The 15,775-nt window shown below is 39.0% G+C and overlaps 1 protein-coding gene across 6 annotated transcripts in view; it reads left to right on the top strand.

The window, feature by feature from the left end:
• The window catches only part of LOC149318974 (paired box protein Pax-2), a 162,682-nt gene that overhangs the window by 70,253 nt on the left and 76,654 nt on the right, over positions 1-15,775 (top strand). For all 6 annotated transcript variants that reach the window (XM_089507934.1, XM_089507935.1, XM_089507932.1 and 3 more), the window contains one exon: positions 9,010-9,129. In XM_089507934.1, the coding sequence (XP_089364060.1) occupies positions 9,010-9,129 (120 nt within the window). The remainder of the gene's footprint in view (positions 1-9,009; positions 9,130-15,775) is intronic.

Below are 15,775 nucleotides of genomic sequence, written 5' to 3'. Positions count from 1 at the left end.
ATTTTATGACATGCTTGAGAATAGTTATGGACAATTATTTCCATGTGCATATTGTCCACTTCTTGTGAGACTGGCTGGAGCCAATAGAAGTGGCATTAATAATACTTATTCTGAACAGTTGGTTGCTGGCCAAGGACTTTCTCTTGATCAGTTAAAATGTGTTTGTGCTGTTAAACTAAGATTTGTATTTTAAGACCAATATGTGATTTCCCTTTGTGACATGCTATCTCAGCAATGTGCAGGAGGTATGGACAGCTAGCAAGGGGCAATGATGGACCAGTCAGCTTGATGCCAATGCCAGAAAAATGGCCAGAGTAGACTACTAAACACTTAGTCCTTTGAATACTTAGAACAGAATAATGTGATCACTGAGAGCCAAAATGGAGTTCTGAAAAGAGATCATTCCTACCACTTAAAAAAACAAAAATGAGAGTCTTTCTAGCTTGGTAGACCGGGGGAATGCTGGGGATGTAGTGTATCTTGATTTTAAGTAAGGCTGCTGGCAAGTGCCTACCCTGTCTGGATATTATTGCAGATACTTTGGTAATGTGGATTATGGGATGCTCCTGTTAGATGAATATGTGATTAGCTGAAATCAGCGATGCTTATTGATTGGAGAGAAATTAAATTTATGTTGCTATAGAGAATTGTCTTGGGTCCACTTTTACTCATCCTCTTTATAAATTACTTGGAGAAAAGAACAGAGGGCAGGCCCATCAATTTTGCAAATGTCTCCAAACAGGAAGTGTTACCTAATATCTTAGAGGAATAAGGATGCAGCATTATCTTAACAGACTGGAGAACTATGCCAAAATTTACAGAATGTATTTCATCAGGGATAAATGAAAGATTCTTCATATAAGGAGGGGGAAAAAATCAGGTTCACATATATTGTTTGACAACAGTATTTGTATAAAGGATCAAAGGTCTTTGTTTCAAAGTGAATTGGCTTATTTATAAAATGTGTAGGTGTGTTGATTCCTTAGAGGAAAACCATCAAGTGGATAATAATTTTACTAGGACCAATGGAAAAGTTACAGGATTCTTTTTCGTGATGCGTGGTATGCTATACAAAACCACCAGCAGGGTGTTTTATACCGTTTTAGGAATGTAAATAGTGTTCAGAATTAAAAAGAGAAGCATTTGTTTTGTGCCTCAAGGGTTTATGGCCAGGTACAGACCGCTGGAAAGTGGCAGTCTGGGACCGATTTTAGGACTCGGCAGTGCAGAATGTCTGCATGCTCTTAAGCCCTACCGCACATCGCTGGCGCCATCATGGCTCGGCCCCATCCACATGGGGGCTGCCATAATGCCACACACACGGCACAGCGTCCAAAGATTGCCATGCCATGTGTGCATCATCAGTGCATGTGATGGCACCAATGGTGTAACAATGGTGCCTGGCATGCGGACTAATAAGAACCTGCTTAATCCTGACGGAGGCTTCATAAGTTCATAAGTTTATTATGCCTGAGGGGAAGCTGCCCATTTTGCCCATTTGTATTGGGCTTCCAACAAATAATAGATAGACCCTGGCCAAGTAAAGACATTTAGGAAGCTGGGCTGAGAAAAAAAAAATAAGGACTTGTCCTACAGAAGGCAGATGGAGCTAATAATTACTTTCAAATCATTATGCTATATTAAAAATATACTCTTTTCTATGGTAGGAGTGCAAATAATGCAGAACTTCATATACTGGACTGTAACTTCCAGGAGTCCTAAACAGCATAGCCAATTGTGAGGAATGATGGAACTTGCAGTCCAGCAGCATGTAGAAGGCCAGATATTTCCTACTCCTGTTCTATAGCTACCCCCAATTAGAATTGTTGTTGTTGTTGTGTACCTTCCCCCCCCCCCCGAATGGGTTTTCTGAGGCTGAGAGTGTGTGACTTGCCCAAAGATATCCCACTGGTTTGATGGCCTAGACCCCTTAAATCAATTGGTTTACTTTAATTAGGATTATACCTAGGTCTGTCATGGTATATATATTAGTAAAGAGGTTCAGAGATATAGTGCACACAAAATCTATATTTGTATAATACAGTCGGCCTTTCTTATACACGGATTTTTTATACACGGATTTAAGCATACACGGTTTGAAAATGTTCCAAAAAAGCATAAATTTACCTTGATGTTCCATTTTTTATTAGGGACACCATTTTGCTATGTCATTATACTTAATGGGACTTGAGCATACACGGATTTTGTTATACACGGGGGATCTTGGAACCAAACCCCAGCGTATAACAAGGATCCACTGTATATTGCAGTGAAACGTGTAAGCTACACTATAGAGAAAGTGTGGGATAACACTTGACCTTAGACTAGTTGTTTTATCAATGCTGATTTTTAAAAAGGTCCAGATTCAAGATTTTGCAGAGAAATCTCTAATTTCTGCAGAGTAATGGTTGATGGTGCTATATGGTACACTTTCTGTGAAACCATCAGAACAATAAAATAGACAATTAAATGGGATGCACTAGACGGCATTTAGCTTTTGGGGGAATACAGGTGGATATTCAGGAAGGGGAATGAAATGTCACTGTTTAGTCACAAACTATTGAGTTTGGAGAGCATATTGTTTCAAATGGCAGGAGGTTACAAATGTTAGGACCCTTCTGCTCCAGTAACCAATTGTACTACAGGTAGAGATGAATGGATATGATGGTTTCAGGAAGTAATCTAATATTTAAGGTATGAGTGTGCACACTCATGTGCTTTTATAAAAAGGATGTTTTTAGCTCTCAAGTTCATGGAAAAAATGTAGGGTAAAATGTGTTTAAACCAGAAGGGCCTGGATGAGATAGATCAGTGTTTCAAAAATAGTACCTCTGAACTCTGAACACCTTCCTTCCTTCCTTCCCTCCTTCCTTCCTTTTAATTTACATTTGGTATTATATAGGCTTAATAATTTCTAAAAGAGTAGAAAACTGTTGGTGAGGTGGGTTTGTGTCTGCTATGAACAGAAAAAGCTTTCTCAGCAGTGTTGTTCTTTATAGCTCAATACTTAATAAAACATGGGTTTTCTAATAATTGTGTGTAAATTTCTGTAATGATTTCACTGTTAGAGTATTTCTTTAAGCTGTCTCAGGTGAGGCCATGAGGAGAATCATCGATAATAATTGTGTTCCTGTAGAGGTGTACTTTCTTTTGTGAAAGGACTGAGGATGGGTTATAGACAAGTATTGGGTCTCCTATATACCGGTATTCTCAGGGAGGATATACCATGTAATTGTCTGCTGACATAATAAAATTAGCCTGTCACATGAGTGTTTACACTTTTTATTGAGCTTCAACATTCCCAGATTGAAGGCAAATATGTATACGTATGAGATATAGCTTATTTGTAATCTCTTTGATTTTTGCTAAAGTGACTTATTGTACCCACCATTTGCATGATGTTCCACAGTGCTGGAAGAGATGGGCCAAATGAAGTGGCTTCCGGCTGTTTCAGGGGTGTGGCATTTATAGGCCACACAATCCCAAATAGGCCCGATGCCGCTCTAATGTGAACTCTGGTTTTTTGGACCAGGGCAAAAAGGAGCCAGGATCAACTTTGATTTTGCCATTTGATAGAAGGGGCACCATTTTGTTAAGCCATTATATTTAATGGGACTTGAGCATCCACGGATTTTGTTATCCAAACTGCCTCCCTTTTATATTTTACTCTTCCTCCAAGCTCATCCCCACTTCTCAGAAAAGAAAAATCTTTCTGTAAGTTTCTCCAGCCCACCCCCCATTCTTCCATTATGTATTGACTCTTCTTATCCCAGCAGATTTTCTAGGATCCATCTCATAATTGTTAGTGCCATCATTCTCCATCTCAAAAACTAATCATCCATGTTTTATTCCTCCTGAACTTTCTTATACATACCATCTGTATACATTTGATTTGTTGCCCTAACTCAGTGGTTCCCAACCTGTGGGTCGGGACCCCTTTGGGGGTCGAACGACCCTTTCACAGGGGTCGCCTAAGACCATCAGACAACACATATTTGCATGTAGCAATGAAAATAATTGTATGGTTGGGGGTCACCACAACATGAGGAACTGTATGAAAGGGTTGTGGCATTAGGAAGGTTGAGAACCACTGCCCTAACTGGATATTTCTTTGCTAACTCTTATCAAATGAACTGATAAAATTACAACAAGGCTACTTGTTTTTCCACACTTTCTGATGATTCTCCTAGAGATGTCTTCCTATTTCTTTCAAACATGAACATGAACAGACATATCATTTTTAACTTTGAGTGTTCAGCCATCCATTACAGTTTCTTCGATAGCCTCTGTTTTGGCAACTACAATAGGCCCTTGTCATCCAGGACCCCCATGGATACTAAAATCTGTGGATGCTCAAATCCCATTATATAAAATGGGACAGTAAAATGGTATCCCTTATATAAAATGGCAAAATCAAGGTTTGCTTTTTGGAATTTATATATATTGGAAATATTTTCAAGCCATGGATAGTTGAAGCTGTGGATAAGGAATCTGGGGTATACAGGGCCAACTGTACAGACTGTTCTTGAATGCTCCACTCTTACCGATAAGCAGTCTCTTTCCCAGTTCTCACATATTTCGGTTCATAATTCTTTTTAAAATTAATTTCATATAATTATACATATACAGCATATGACAAGTAACAAGTGAATATAAGCAAGAATTAAATAAGTTGAGATAAAAATAAAAGAATGAATGAGGATGCAGATGGAGATGGTTAAAAGGGTGGAATTAACGACAGCAGACCGCATTGGTAAGCCAAGCTGTGTTAAAATTTCTTACACAATGTCATTCCAAAGTTCTAGATGGGCCAGTAGGATCACAATTTGAGAGTTATTGTTAATATAGTCTATGAATGGAAGCCATCTCTCTGTAAAAGAATCATGTACCATTGAATTCTTGTTTGATCTATCTGAAAATTCTTTCAGTTCTTAATTCATTCTTCAACTTGTTTGATCTATCTGATAATTCTTTCAATTCTTAATTCATTCTTCTTAATATTCTTAATTCTTAAAATCACTTTATTTTTCTAATCTTTCATATGTCAATTTGCCAGTTGATTTGAACCCTTTATTCACATTTTATGTTTAAAGAGGGGGGAAATGAAGTTTTTTGAATTCTTGAATCAGATCACTCACAGTGTCTTACATGTATAGAGAAGCAAAATTAAAGAGAGTTAAATCCTTCTGTTCGAACCAGAATGTTTTCTTACAGCACACTCTGGCACACATACTTAATTAGTGTAAGAAAGTTTGTTTCTCAATGCTTGTGCCCATTTAGTCAAGCAGGCTAATGATGCAATGGGGCAAAGATGTTATTTCAGTCTTTTCTGTTTCCTCTGCATCCCTTCATTATGATTCCATGATGACTAAGACAATAAAATGAGAGATTCTAGACCAAAAGTACATAATCTTCTAGTCTCCCTTTACCAAGGGCACACTTTCTGCCACTCCAGGGTCTCCTCTGGCTGGCAAACATAGCATCTAGCATTGCCACTAAAGCAAAAAGCTTAAAGGGAACAACCGTTAAAGTGAGCCCAGAAACCTCACACTGAGAATTTTCATCTCTTCTTGTAGTCTCAGGAAATTATCTCTTGATAGAAGCTTGGTCAGATTATCACAATCATAATTTCAGCATTGCAGTATTCTTTATACTCTTGCAGTTTATGGAAGGCAATGTCAATATTCTTTCTGAGTGGCTTCTCACTTTCAGAAATCTTGATGTGGCTCTGGTTGTCTTGCATCAAAAGGGTTGGCTTGGACTCTACTATCCCAAAGTCCAGAAGTAAGTTATTCAGCCATAATTTTATTTAATCTTTGCAGAAACACACTCAGGGCATTGGAAGAATCTGCTATTTTGGGTAGTTTCTTATTTGCCCAACTTATAGCTTCTCCACCATAAAAGATCAGGTTTACACTGGTTGATTTTCTGTCTGTCAGGTCTGCAGCCCAGTCTGCATCTGCATAGGCAATCAGTCATGGTTGGCACAGGCTGGGAGCATTAGTTTTTAATCTGCAGTTCCTTTCAAATATCTGGCAACTCTCTTCACTGCAGTGAGATCGAACAGTTTGCAAGTTTCCAACAGTATTAGCAATACCAGGTATGGTAAAATTAGCTGTGTGTAGGAGCTTTCCAGCTGCAGTCCTATACTTGTCTTCATTTATCAAAGGTTCAGATCTCACATTGTCCTTTAAGAGGCCTCTAGGCCAAGACAATCCAGAAGATACATTGATTAAGAATGAAAAATTCAACACTGCTTTTCTCTATTTGTCATAGCATAGTAGAACTGGAAGGGATTACAAGGGCCATCCAGTCCAAACCCTATCATGCAGAAAGACACAATTAAAATACTCCTGACAGATGGCCATCCAGCTCTGTTTAAAAACCTCCAAAGGAGACACACTCCAAGATAGAATCATAGAATCATAGAGTTGGAAGAGACTGCAAGGGCCTACCATGCAGGAACTCTCAATCAAAGCATCCCTGACAGATGGGCATCCAGCCTCTGTTTAAAGACCTCCAAGGAAGGAGACTCCACTACACTCTGAGGGAGTGTGTTCCACTGTTGAACAGCCCTTACTGTCAGGAAGTTCCTCCTAATGTTGAGGTGGAATCTCTTTTCCTGTAGCTTGCATGATGGGATGTCTCCCAATTTTGAGAATCTAGATTATCTCTTCACAATGCTTTGTCTTGACTACACAGGATCAGATCATCAACATAACTCATAATAATCTCTTTATTATTTCTGAACCTCTTGTATACACATTTGTCAGCAGTGCCTGTAGTGAACCTGAGATGAGATGCTGATTTAGTTTCTGACTCACAGCCTGTTTCAAATCATAAATGCTCTTTTCCAGTTTTCATATAAGATGCTCTTTCCCAGGAACTTGAAATCCTGGAGGCTGATCCATCTAAAGTTCCACATATAATTCCTCACAAACTTCACTGTACAGAAAAGCTGTTTTAACATCTAGATGTTTAACCTGCATTTTCTTGGTGAGTTCTGATGGTTGTGTGTGTGTGTGTGTGTGTGTGACTATTACAGCAACAGTCTCATTGACAAATGATGTAGGAAGTTTCCCAGTAACAAAGGTATTTATGACTATGTATTTCATAATATAGGAAATGCAAATTGGGAGGGGGAAAAACAGAAGGATTTCATGTGCAGGAAATTCTACCCTATTTAAACCCTAATTGCTCTAACAGCAAGATTTGGGGGGGGGGGTGTTTGAGAGAAAATGCTAGAATGTTCCACAGTCCCTTTCTCATTCTCTGATTCACATTGCGGATGTTTTAACAGTATTAAAGAGACAGAATGCTGGAATTTTCCAACAGACACATATTATGTTGAAAATTCAAGTTCAGACTGGAGGGGAAATTTAAAAAGGAAGACCTAGCAGGCAAATGAGAAGATTCATATATATGTACAGCTCCCCTTTGCCAGTAGTGTTAAACCATTGACATTTAATCTCAACTGGAACCTATAGTTGTAAGAAAATAAGTGGGTGGGTAGACTGGAAGTTATGGCAGCTTCATCATCCCATCTGAAAGTTCACTTCTCCATATGCTTCCCCCTCATTTGTGATTATGAAGCCATCTGTTGAGATAAAGCGTAGCAGTGTATCACTATCTTGATACAGCTTCAGTGTCTAAAAGTATCAGTGACACCAGTATTTAAAAGCTGAGCAAGACACAAGAGAATTATCAGCAGTGCACTAATTACTATGTGTCTGCTCAAAGTATTAAGATCTGCTGGGAGGGGCTCCTCCATGGCCCACCAGTGAGGTTCCCCACTGTGTCAGGACATGGGAGAGGGTCTTCTCACCTATGGCACTCCAACTGTGTAATATTGTCCCCTTGGAGGCCCAACCAGTACCAACACTCTTATCATTTATGTGCCAACTTAAAACTCTGTTGTTCACCAAAGCCCTTTAGGATTCATTAATTCAACTCAAAAACTGCTATATCTAGTTTTTTATCTAGTCTTTAAAACTTTTAAAATCTGTTTTTAAATCATTAAATTTAATATCTTTAGCTTATTTAAACTATTTTACTATTTTAGCCTGTTAAGCCTATTTTTAATGTTATTGTGAGCTATCGTGAGATCTATTGATATTGGAAGGGTATATACATTTAAATGAATAAATGAATGAATATTGAGAGAAATGGTAATAGAATCTTGAGGAAAACTATAAGCTCCATCCCCACTTCCCTCAATTTTAATGAAATCATATAGCTTGTGGAAAAAGGTTCCCATTATGCAGTTACAAACTCTTGCCATTCAAGCACTAGTGGTAAATAATAATAGTATTAACCCTCTGAAGATGCCAACTACAGATGCAGGCAAAACATCAGGGATAAATTCTTCCAGAACGCAGCCACATAGCCCAGAAAACCCACAGAAAACTATGGACGTCGGTCGTGAAAGCCTTTAACTTCACAATAATAGTATACTGTTGTGTCTTCTTTGGCACGAGGCAAAAGTTTTAAAGGTTGTTGCCCTTTCTGTGTTTATTTATTTCAGTAACATGTACCCAGCACAATCTTGTAACCAAAAGCAGAGTTTGGAGTATTTATTTTTGGGGACTGCATTTCCATTGGCCATAATGAATGCAAGATTCTGAAAACTGGAGTAAAAAAAAGGAAATTCTCTAAATACTGCCAAAAAAACCCCAGCCAAAATCAATGCTTTTGAATCCATGCCTGCAGATCTAGAGCATTTAGTCTTAAAATGTAGAGATTTGTAATTAAAAATTATTCTAGTCAGTCTTGAACATCGTGTGATTGGTTGTGTGACAAAAGTAGGGTCTCCTCCTCCCCTGCAGAAGATTCACAAATTGTAAAGATACTTTTAGAAAGGCATTCTTGGGCTCTAACCTTAGCTGGGGACTGATCAGAAACTCTCACAGTGAACACAGCCCTCTCCGGAGAGGCAGGGTGTGTATGTTGCCTTCTACCTTCTGGCTGCTCCTCTCCTCATGGGCCTTTCTCCCTTTTCATTTTGTCCAGTTCCCAGTACAGCATCCCCTCCCGTCTCCAGTGCCTCCAATGATCCAGTGGGCTCCTACTCCATTAACGGGATTCTGGGGATTCCTCGGTCGAATGGTGAGAAGAGGAAACGTGATGAAGGTAGGGGGAGGGAGGGGCTCATCCTCCCTTTTTCTTTCCTTTTCTTCTCCCTCTTATTCTGTCCTCTCATTCTCATTCTTTATGTCTTTCCCCCTCCCCTCCACTTCTAAATTCTGTTTGTAGATCAGGGCTTACAGGTACCTTTGAATGTTAGATGAGGTTAAGACTAGGGAGGGTTTCCAAGAACAAGCCTGCTGGACCAGAAAACCTTTAATGAAAGGCTACACTCTTCAGGTACCTGGCAGGTAGAGTAACCTCTTCTGTTTCTGCAGCAAGTTCCATTCTCTATTGCTGAGATGCAGTTTGAGCACTGTCCTGGCATCAAGTTGATTCACCCTGGCTTTCCAATCAAAACCAGAAAAGGGTGGTTCTAGGAAGGTCCACTTGTACAGAAAGCATGTAAACAGGGTGCTTTTTTCCTCACTGTTACTCATTGCAGAATTTAGAGATGTAGATGTGTTAGTCTGGAATATCAGTATGCAAGGGAATCTTGTAGTACCTTCAAGACTGTGTAAAAGAAATTGTAGCATAAGCTTTTGTAGACTTGCATGGAGTGAACTGGTGCCCAAGAAGGACCCTTATAATCAGACTATACTTGTCGGGATGGTGATGATGTGACAAGTTCAGTTTTAACTTTGGTCGTTGCTTTCTCATTGTGTTTGACAGAAAATCTAGTTTCCTGTAGAAGAGTTCAGAGGAAACAAGGTTTAGGGTTATGAGAATTAAAATGGGGGCTTAGCTTAACCCTACAAATAAACATGCATTCAGTGAGAAATGGGGAAATAGCTATTTATTATTCTTTTGTTCAGTGATTGCAGATATAAGTTTCAGTGTTACTAATCATGTAATCTTGAAAATGTAGTAATGTAAAGGCAAGCAATCATTCCACAGAGTAACTTACCTAGTCATAATCTTCTAAGTTTTTAAATAGATGTATGTATGTGTATGTGAGGGCTTTTCATACTGACATGGATCAGAGTCTACTCTGCATGCATAGGTCTTTTCATACTTGTACAATGGAGGATTGTAGAGCATTTCCCCATATCTAGCTACAGCAGATGCCACATTAATGCTGCCCTTCTATTAACGAAAAAGTACAAGATCAGCATTTCATATCTGTGATAGAGAAGTACAGAGAGAGGAAGCATGCAATGCTTTCTCCTATGATCCAGCTTTTTCCTATGATTCTGTCACATCTGAAGCCATTTCAGAATATAGTGTTAATATGACAGGCAGAAAATAGCCTTGTATGGGCTGCTTTTCAGATTTCTGTTTGCTTCATTTAAGCTTTTGGAGATGTAGGGATATATTGTAGAATTGTGTATTATGAAAGTAAACACATGTTAGCTTCAGGAAGGGAGCCAACCTACATATTTGGAAAAAAAAAAGAGAGAGAGAGAGAGAGAGAGAGAGAATAAGATGAAGGTACCAACTAACTTATAATAATAACAGTCCCAACAGTACAAGGTTACTGGCATATCTGAACCAGGGAGACCTTGAAACTGTGGTACATGCGCTGGTAACTTCTCATTTAGATTTCTGCAATGTGCTCTACATGGGGCTACCTTTATACCAAGTCCGGAAGCTTCAGCTGATCCAAAATCCTGCAAATTGCTCACTAGAACATCTGGATCAGAGCACATAACACCGATATTGGAATCTCTGCACTGGCTACCAATTAGCTTCCAGGCCCAATATAAAGTATTGGTGATTACCTTTAAAGCCCTAAATGGCTTGGGCCTGAGTTACTTGAGGGAACGCCTCTACCTAGACAATCCTCCCCGCACTCTCAGGACTTCTGGAAAGAAACTATTGGAACATCCTAAAGTTAGACTGCTGCCCCAAGACTCTGGAATGGCCTACTGGAAGAGATCTGTCTTATTAACACTCTAGATGCCTTTAAGAAAGCACTTAAGACGGATCTCTTCCGGCGGGCTTACCCACCTGATCTATTATGATTGAACCCAGAACATGTTTACCTCCTAGGGATGATGTGCATATAGATTGTAATAATAATTTTATATTGTTTTATTATTGACTGGTAATTAATATATGTATGAAATTGTGAAATTTACGCATTGTAATGCTGATTTTAGCTGTTGTGCTCCCGCCTCGATCCATGGGGAAAGAATGAAAGAATGGTTGGCAAAGGTTGCTCCACTACTAGTTGTTTTCTCCAGGTTTACCTTAAGCCATTTAGTTATTATGGACATTCTATACTATGCACTCTTAGCTGTAATAGTAAAAATTAATAAATGGATGAGTTAGCACTCAAACTGCAGTGAAAAAATGTGGAACTTAGGGGCTCACCAGCAGGCAATAGGATATTATTAATAAAGGGCCAATTCAGTAATACTGTGAGCAAAACAAAGAGTAAACAACTAGTAAAAGGGCCAGTAGTTAAAGAGGAAAAATTACTTCCAGTAAATGGCAAGACGTTTTATGGTTGCAATCTTAAGCATGCTGTTAGCGAGCCAGTCCCATTGCACTGAATGAAAAAAAGACTTTTATTTCTGAGTAAACAAAGTTTAGGATCTTGATCACTGACAAATGCAGTACAGGATTGTTACAGGGAATGTGCTGTTAAATCTCTGCGTGCTTATTTCTATTTTTGCCTTTCCTCGTTTTCTCAAGCAACACAGAGGAAGAAAAAGAGTTAGAGAGAGGAAACTGGAAGATGCTTGGGCTTTTGTTTGTTTCAATGACATGTTGAAACAAAGTTTTAATTCAGCATGAGCTCATTGTGAAAGCTCATTGTGCCTCAAAGCACAGATGATTGTGGTGTGGAAAGGGCCAGATATATAATAATGCATTGACATTGGAAAGGACCCTTGAAAAGGGCCTGTGTTTTTGAAGGCACATGCCTTCAAGTCACCTGTCAACTTATGGTTATTCCTTATATTTCATAGGATTTTCTTAGGCAAGGAATACTCAGAGGTCATTTTGCCACTTCCTCCCTCTGAAATATAACCCATCACACATGGTATTAACTAGTGGTCTCATATCCAAATTCTAACCAGGCTGACCCTGCTTAACTTCTAAGTGTGCCTTTAGAGTGTTTAGGCCCAAAGAGGTCTGCACCTACCAAGTTCTTCTCTCTATTTTTCTTCCTTTGTCTCTGTATTGCTTTGGAACATGGGGAGGCAAAAATAGGGATACACCGTCAGAGACTAAGGACTCTTCTACCTTGGTCTAAAGATCATGAGTTCTTGCAGTACAGCTCCTTGGGTTTTGCTGGGTTTTTCACCTCTGGGTACATTCTTTCCATTCCTGGAGAATGCTATTAGCAGCAATTTCATGGATCTGGCTTAGAGCTCTTCCAAAGGCTTTTTCAAAACTTGGAGCATGGTTGGCTGAGGTGGTACTATGGTTTGAAGGACAAAGTTTCTCTTCTTTTTTTAAAACCACTTTTTAGTGTTATAATGCAAATATACTATTTTACCCTATAATTCTAAGGGGGAGGGAAAGATAGAGGAGAACTGAAGCAGACTTGTTTCTTTCAATAAGGCCTGTTACAGACTGCCAAAATAAAGCTGCTTCGGGTCTCTTTGGAGGTATGCTGTTTAAATGATGCATGCATCCGAAGAATCCAGAAGCTGCACCAAAAGCTGCCCTCCAGTGCTTAGGAATGGAGTGTGGCTTTGGCGCGACCTCCGGACTCTTAGGACCCATGCATCATTTAAACAGCATACCTCCAAAGAGACCTGAAGCAGCTTTATTTTGGCAGTCTTTAACAGGCCTTTGTGTCAGAAGCAAAAAAAGACAACTACTTGAGAGTAGGGATAAAACATAGCCGCTTTTACCAGTAGTGACCAGAAAATAGATGTTTTCCAGAAAGATTGTTTGAACATTTTAAAATCTACAGAAACAGTGTCTTGATACATTTGCCCCATCTGGAGGAGTCCTATATAAAGAGCTGAGGCTCTGCAAAGGGTAGAATTCCAAAAGAGATATATTTCCAAGGATACAGACCTTACCCATTAATTTGTAGATGAAACCCAAGGAGAATGTGAGTGGGCAAACTTTGTGATCATCAGACTATTTGCCTTTAGAAATATATGTCCTTGGTTCAACATTGCCAATCAGAAATCTTTTTGAAAGGACTGGATTTATAGTTTCTTTATAGTTAAAGACAGGATGTTTATGTGATTTTTTCAAGAGATAAAAATACATTTTTCATTCAATGAACAATGTATGGTGAGCCTGCTGCATTGGTGGGCTGGCTATCCAATGCCTCATATTATTCAATGGTAGTGCATGCTTGCAGATGCACTAATGGGGATGAGTGCACATATGTGGCTTGAGCATCCATGTTTTCTTCCATCTGCCATGGTGCCTGGAACCGAACTCCCATGAATTGGAAGGGTCCACTGTATTTTTATGTGGATTTCCACATCTTTCCCTGTGTAGTGGTGACTTTTGCTCACACCATTCATGCCAATAATAATAATAATAATATAATAAAACTTTATTTTTATCCCGCTTTTCCGCAATGATCAAAACGGCGTACAGATTAAAATTTCAACACAAAAATACAAACATGTCAATAAAACAATTAAAATATCATATTAAAACTATTACAAGGCTGGCTGAGGTGAAAGTCCAAAAAACATTGCAAAAGTCGTTACCAGTAGGGGAGAAGGGCATAAAATCACATCTCATGGGGGGAAAGCTTGGAGAAAGAAAAAGGTCTTAAGGTTCTTTTTGAAAAGATCTAGAGAGGTGGTGGAACGGAGCCCGTCGGGAATGTTGTTACAGATTTTCGGGGCCGAGATGGAAAAGGCCCTTTTTGAGGTCACCACATATTGCGCATTTGGGACCATCAGCAAATTCTTCCCGGCTGACCTGAGTGTGCGGGGCGGATTATGCTGGACCACACATACCGGTGATGTTGTCAGGCACCAGGAATGTATCAATGGACAATAGTTTCCATTGATTTCCTGGGCTATAATGGTTTGGAGAGACAAAAATTCCTTCTATGCCTCTAAAGGCTGTTGGCAAATATGACCTAGGAGGTGTTGGGCAGCATTTTGGGGCAATTGTTTGTGAAAGATAATTTTTAAAAATCTGGAGGACCTTAGGGCCAAAAAAACAGCTTCTTATGGCAAAATTTATTGAGAGACACTTTTTCTGTGGCTCATTTCCACCTCATATCATAATTCTCAGGGAATGGCTGCATGATAAGTAATCACATTAATAGTTCATCTGCCTGCAAGTGATGATACCAATGCAGTTAACTTATTTGTCTCACCATAAGATTCCTTCATCCAGTGTTGCTAATGAAAAATGTGATCTACCCAAAGAGGAAGGGCTTCTATTCTTCAGTTATAATATATATTTGGACCCCAGATACATACAACATTTGGGGACATTAGTATCTGTGCAAAGACCCCCAAGAATGGCTGTTTTTTTCATTTTGAGGGAAACTTAAATCTATCTTAGGTATTTTTGTCCCTTTGTCCTGAATGATGCCAGAATCAATGTCAACTTTCTCTCCTCGCTGGGCAACAGGCAAATTTGCCATCATATCCCATATAGTTCAATCTAATTTCTGTACTCTCCCTACTTTATGTAACCACTGCCTCTACTAGAAAATTGCTGTCATTTTATCAGGTTGAATTTTTAAACTGTATTGAATTAATTCTGTTTTAAAAGGGGAGGGGGGTTGGTCAATTTATTTATTGAGAGTATGTATTATTCCAATATATTCTAGTCATATAAGCCGCCTTGATTGCTGCAGCAGAAAGGTGGGGTATAAGAATAAAGTTTATTTATTTATTATTATTCATTTATAGTGTACCCATAACTCTATTGCAGCAATAGAGAGATATAGTGGCCAGTTGCTGTGCCCCTTTAGTCAGTAGACGATAAGTATATTTCCTCACATTCACTATTAAAAAGCTTTAATAAAAACTTCTAAGCCAATGTATAACAAGAAGTATTGCAAAGAAGAAAAATCACATTTTTGTTTGTGCCTGGTTCATGGATGCCTTGGAGCCTATCCATGAATCCCCTTAGGATCCACAGACCACAGGGTAAGAGCCCTTAGTCCAAGCACCATTTCTTACACCCACAATGGGATCACATCAATGTTTTCATTTAATTTATTCATTACATTTATATCCTGTATTTTTCCAATAAGCATGCCTCTCTTGGTCCCCACTTTATTCTAAACTCTATGATACCACTGAGGCTAATATTAATGGCACAATATGCTTTCACCTCTCACCTCACTTTGGGAAAACAAAAGAATGCTCTGTGTTTTACTAAAGAAATTAGTGGCATCCTCTTAATGCAGTGGCATGATAATTAAGGGTGAGCAACATGGGATGCTTGGATGGATAGTGTCTTAGCATAATTCACAATTTCTTAAAAAGGAGGAAGAGAGGGGGGGGGGAAGGAATGTGGCAGCACCTTTGAGACTAAATGGCCTTTATTTTTGCATGAGCTTTCATGGACTTTTCTTTGGATGCTTACAGAGTGAATCTTGTTAGAATCAAGAAAATTTAACAGTGAGATTCTGAAAGATTAGAATCATAGAGTTGGAAGAGACCGCAAGGGCCATCCAGTCCAATCCCCTGCCATGCAGGAAATCTAAATCAGACCTTATAGGATCAAATTATATGTTTGAAAAGCAAAAAGCAAA

This window comes from Sceloporus occidentalis, unplaced genomic scaffold (genome assembly GCF_023333645.1).
Source record: "Sceloporus occidentalis isolate IW3139 unplaced genomic scaffold, rSceOcc1.0.p SCAF_2, whole genome shotgun sequence".
Classification (NCBI taxonomy): Eukaryota; Metazoa; Chordata; class Lepidosauria; order Squamata; family Phrynosomatidae; genus Sceloporus; species Sceloporus occidentalis.
This window is presented reverse-complemented; position numbering and strand designations above follow the sequence as displayed.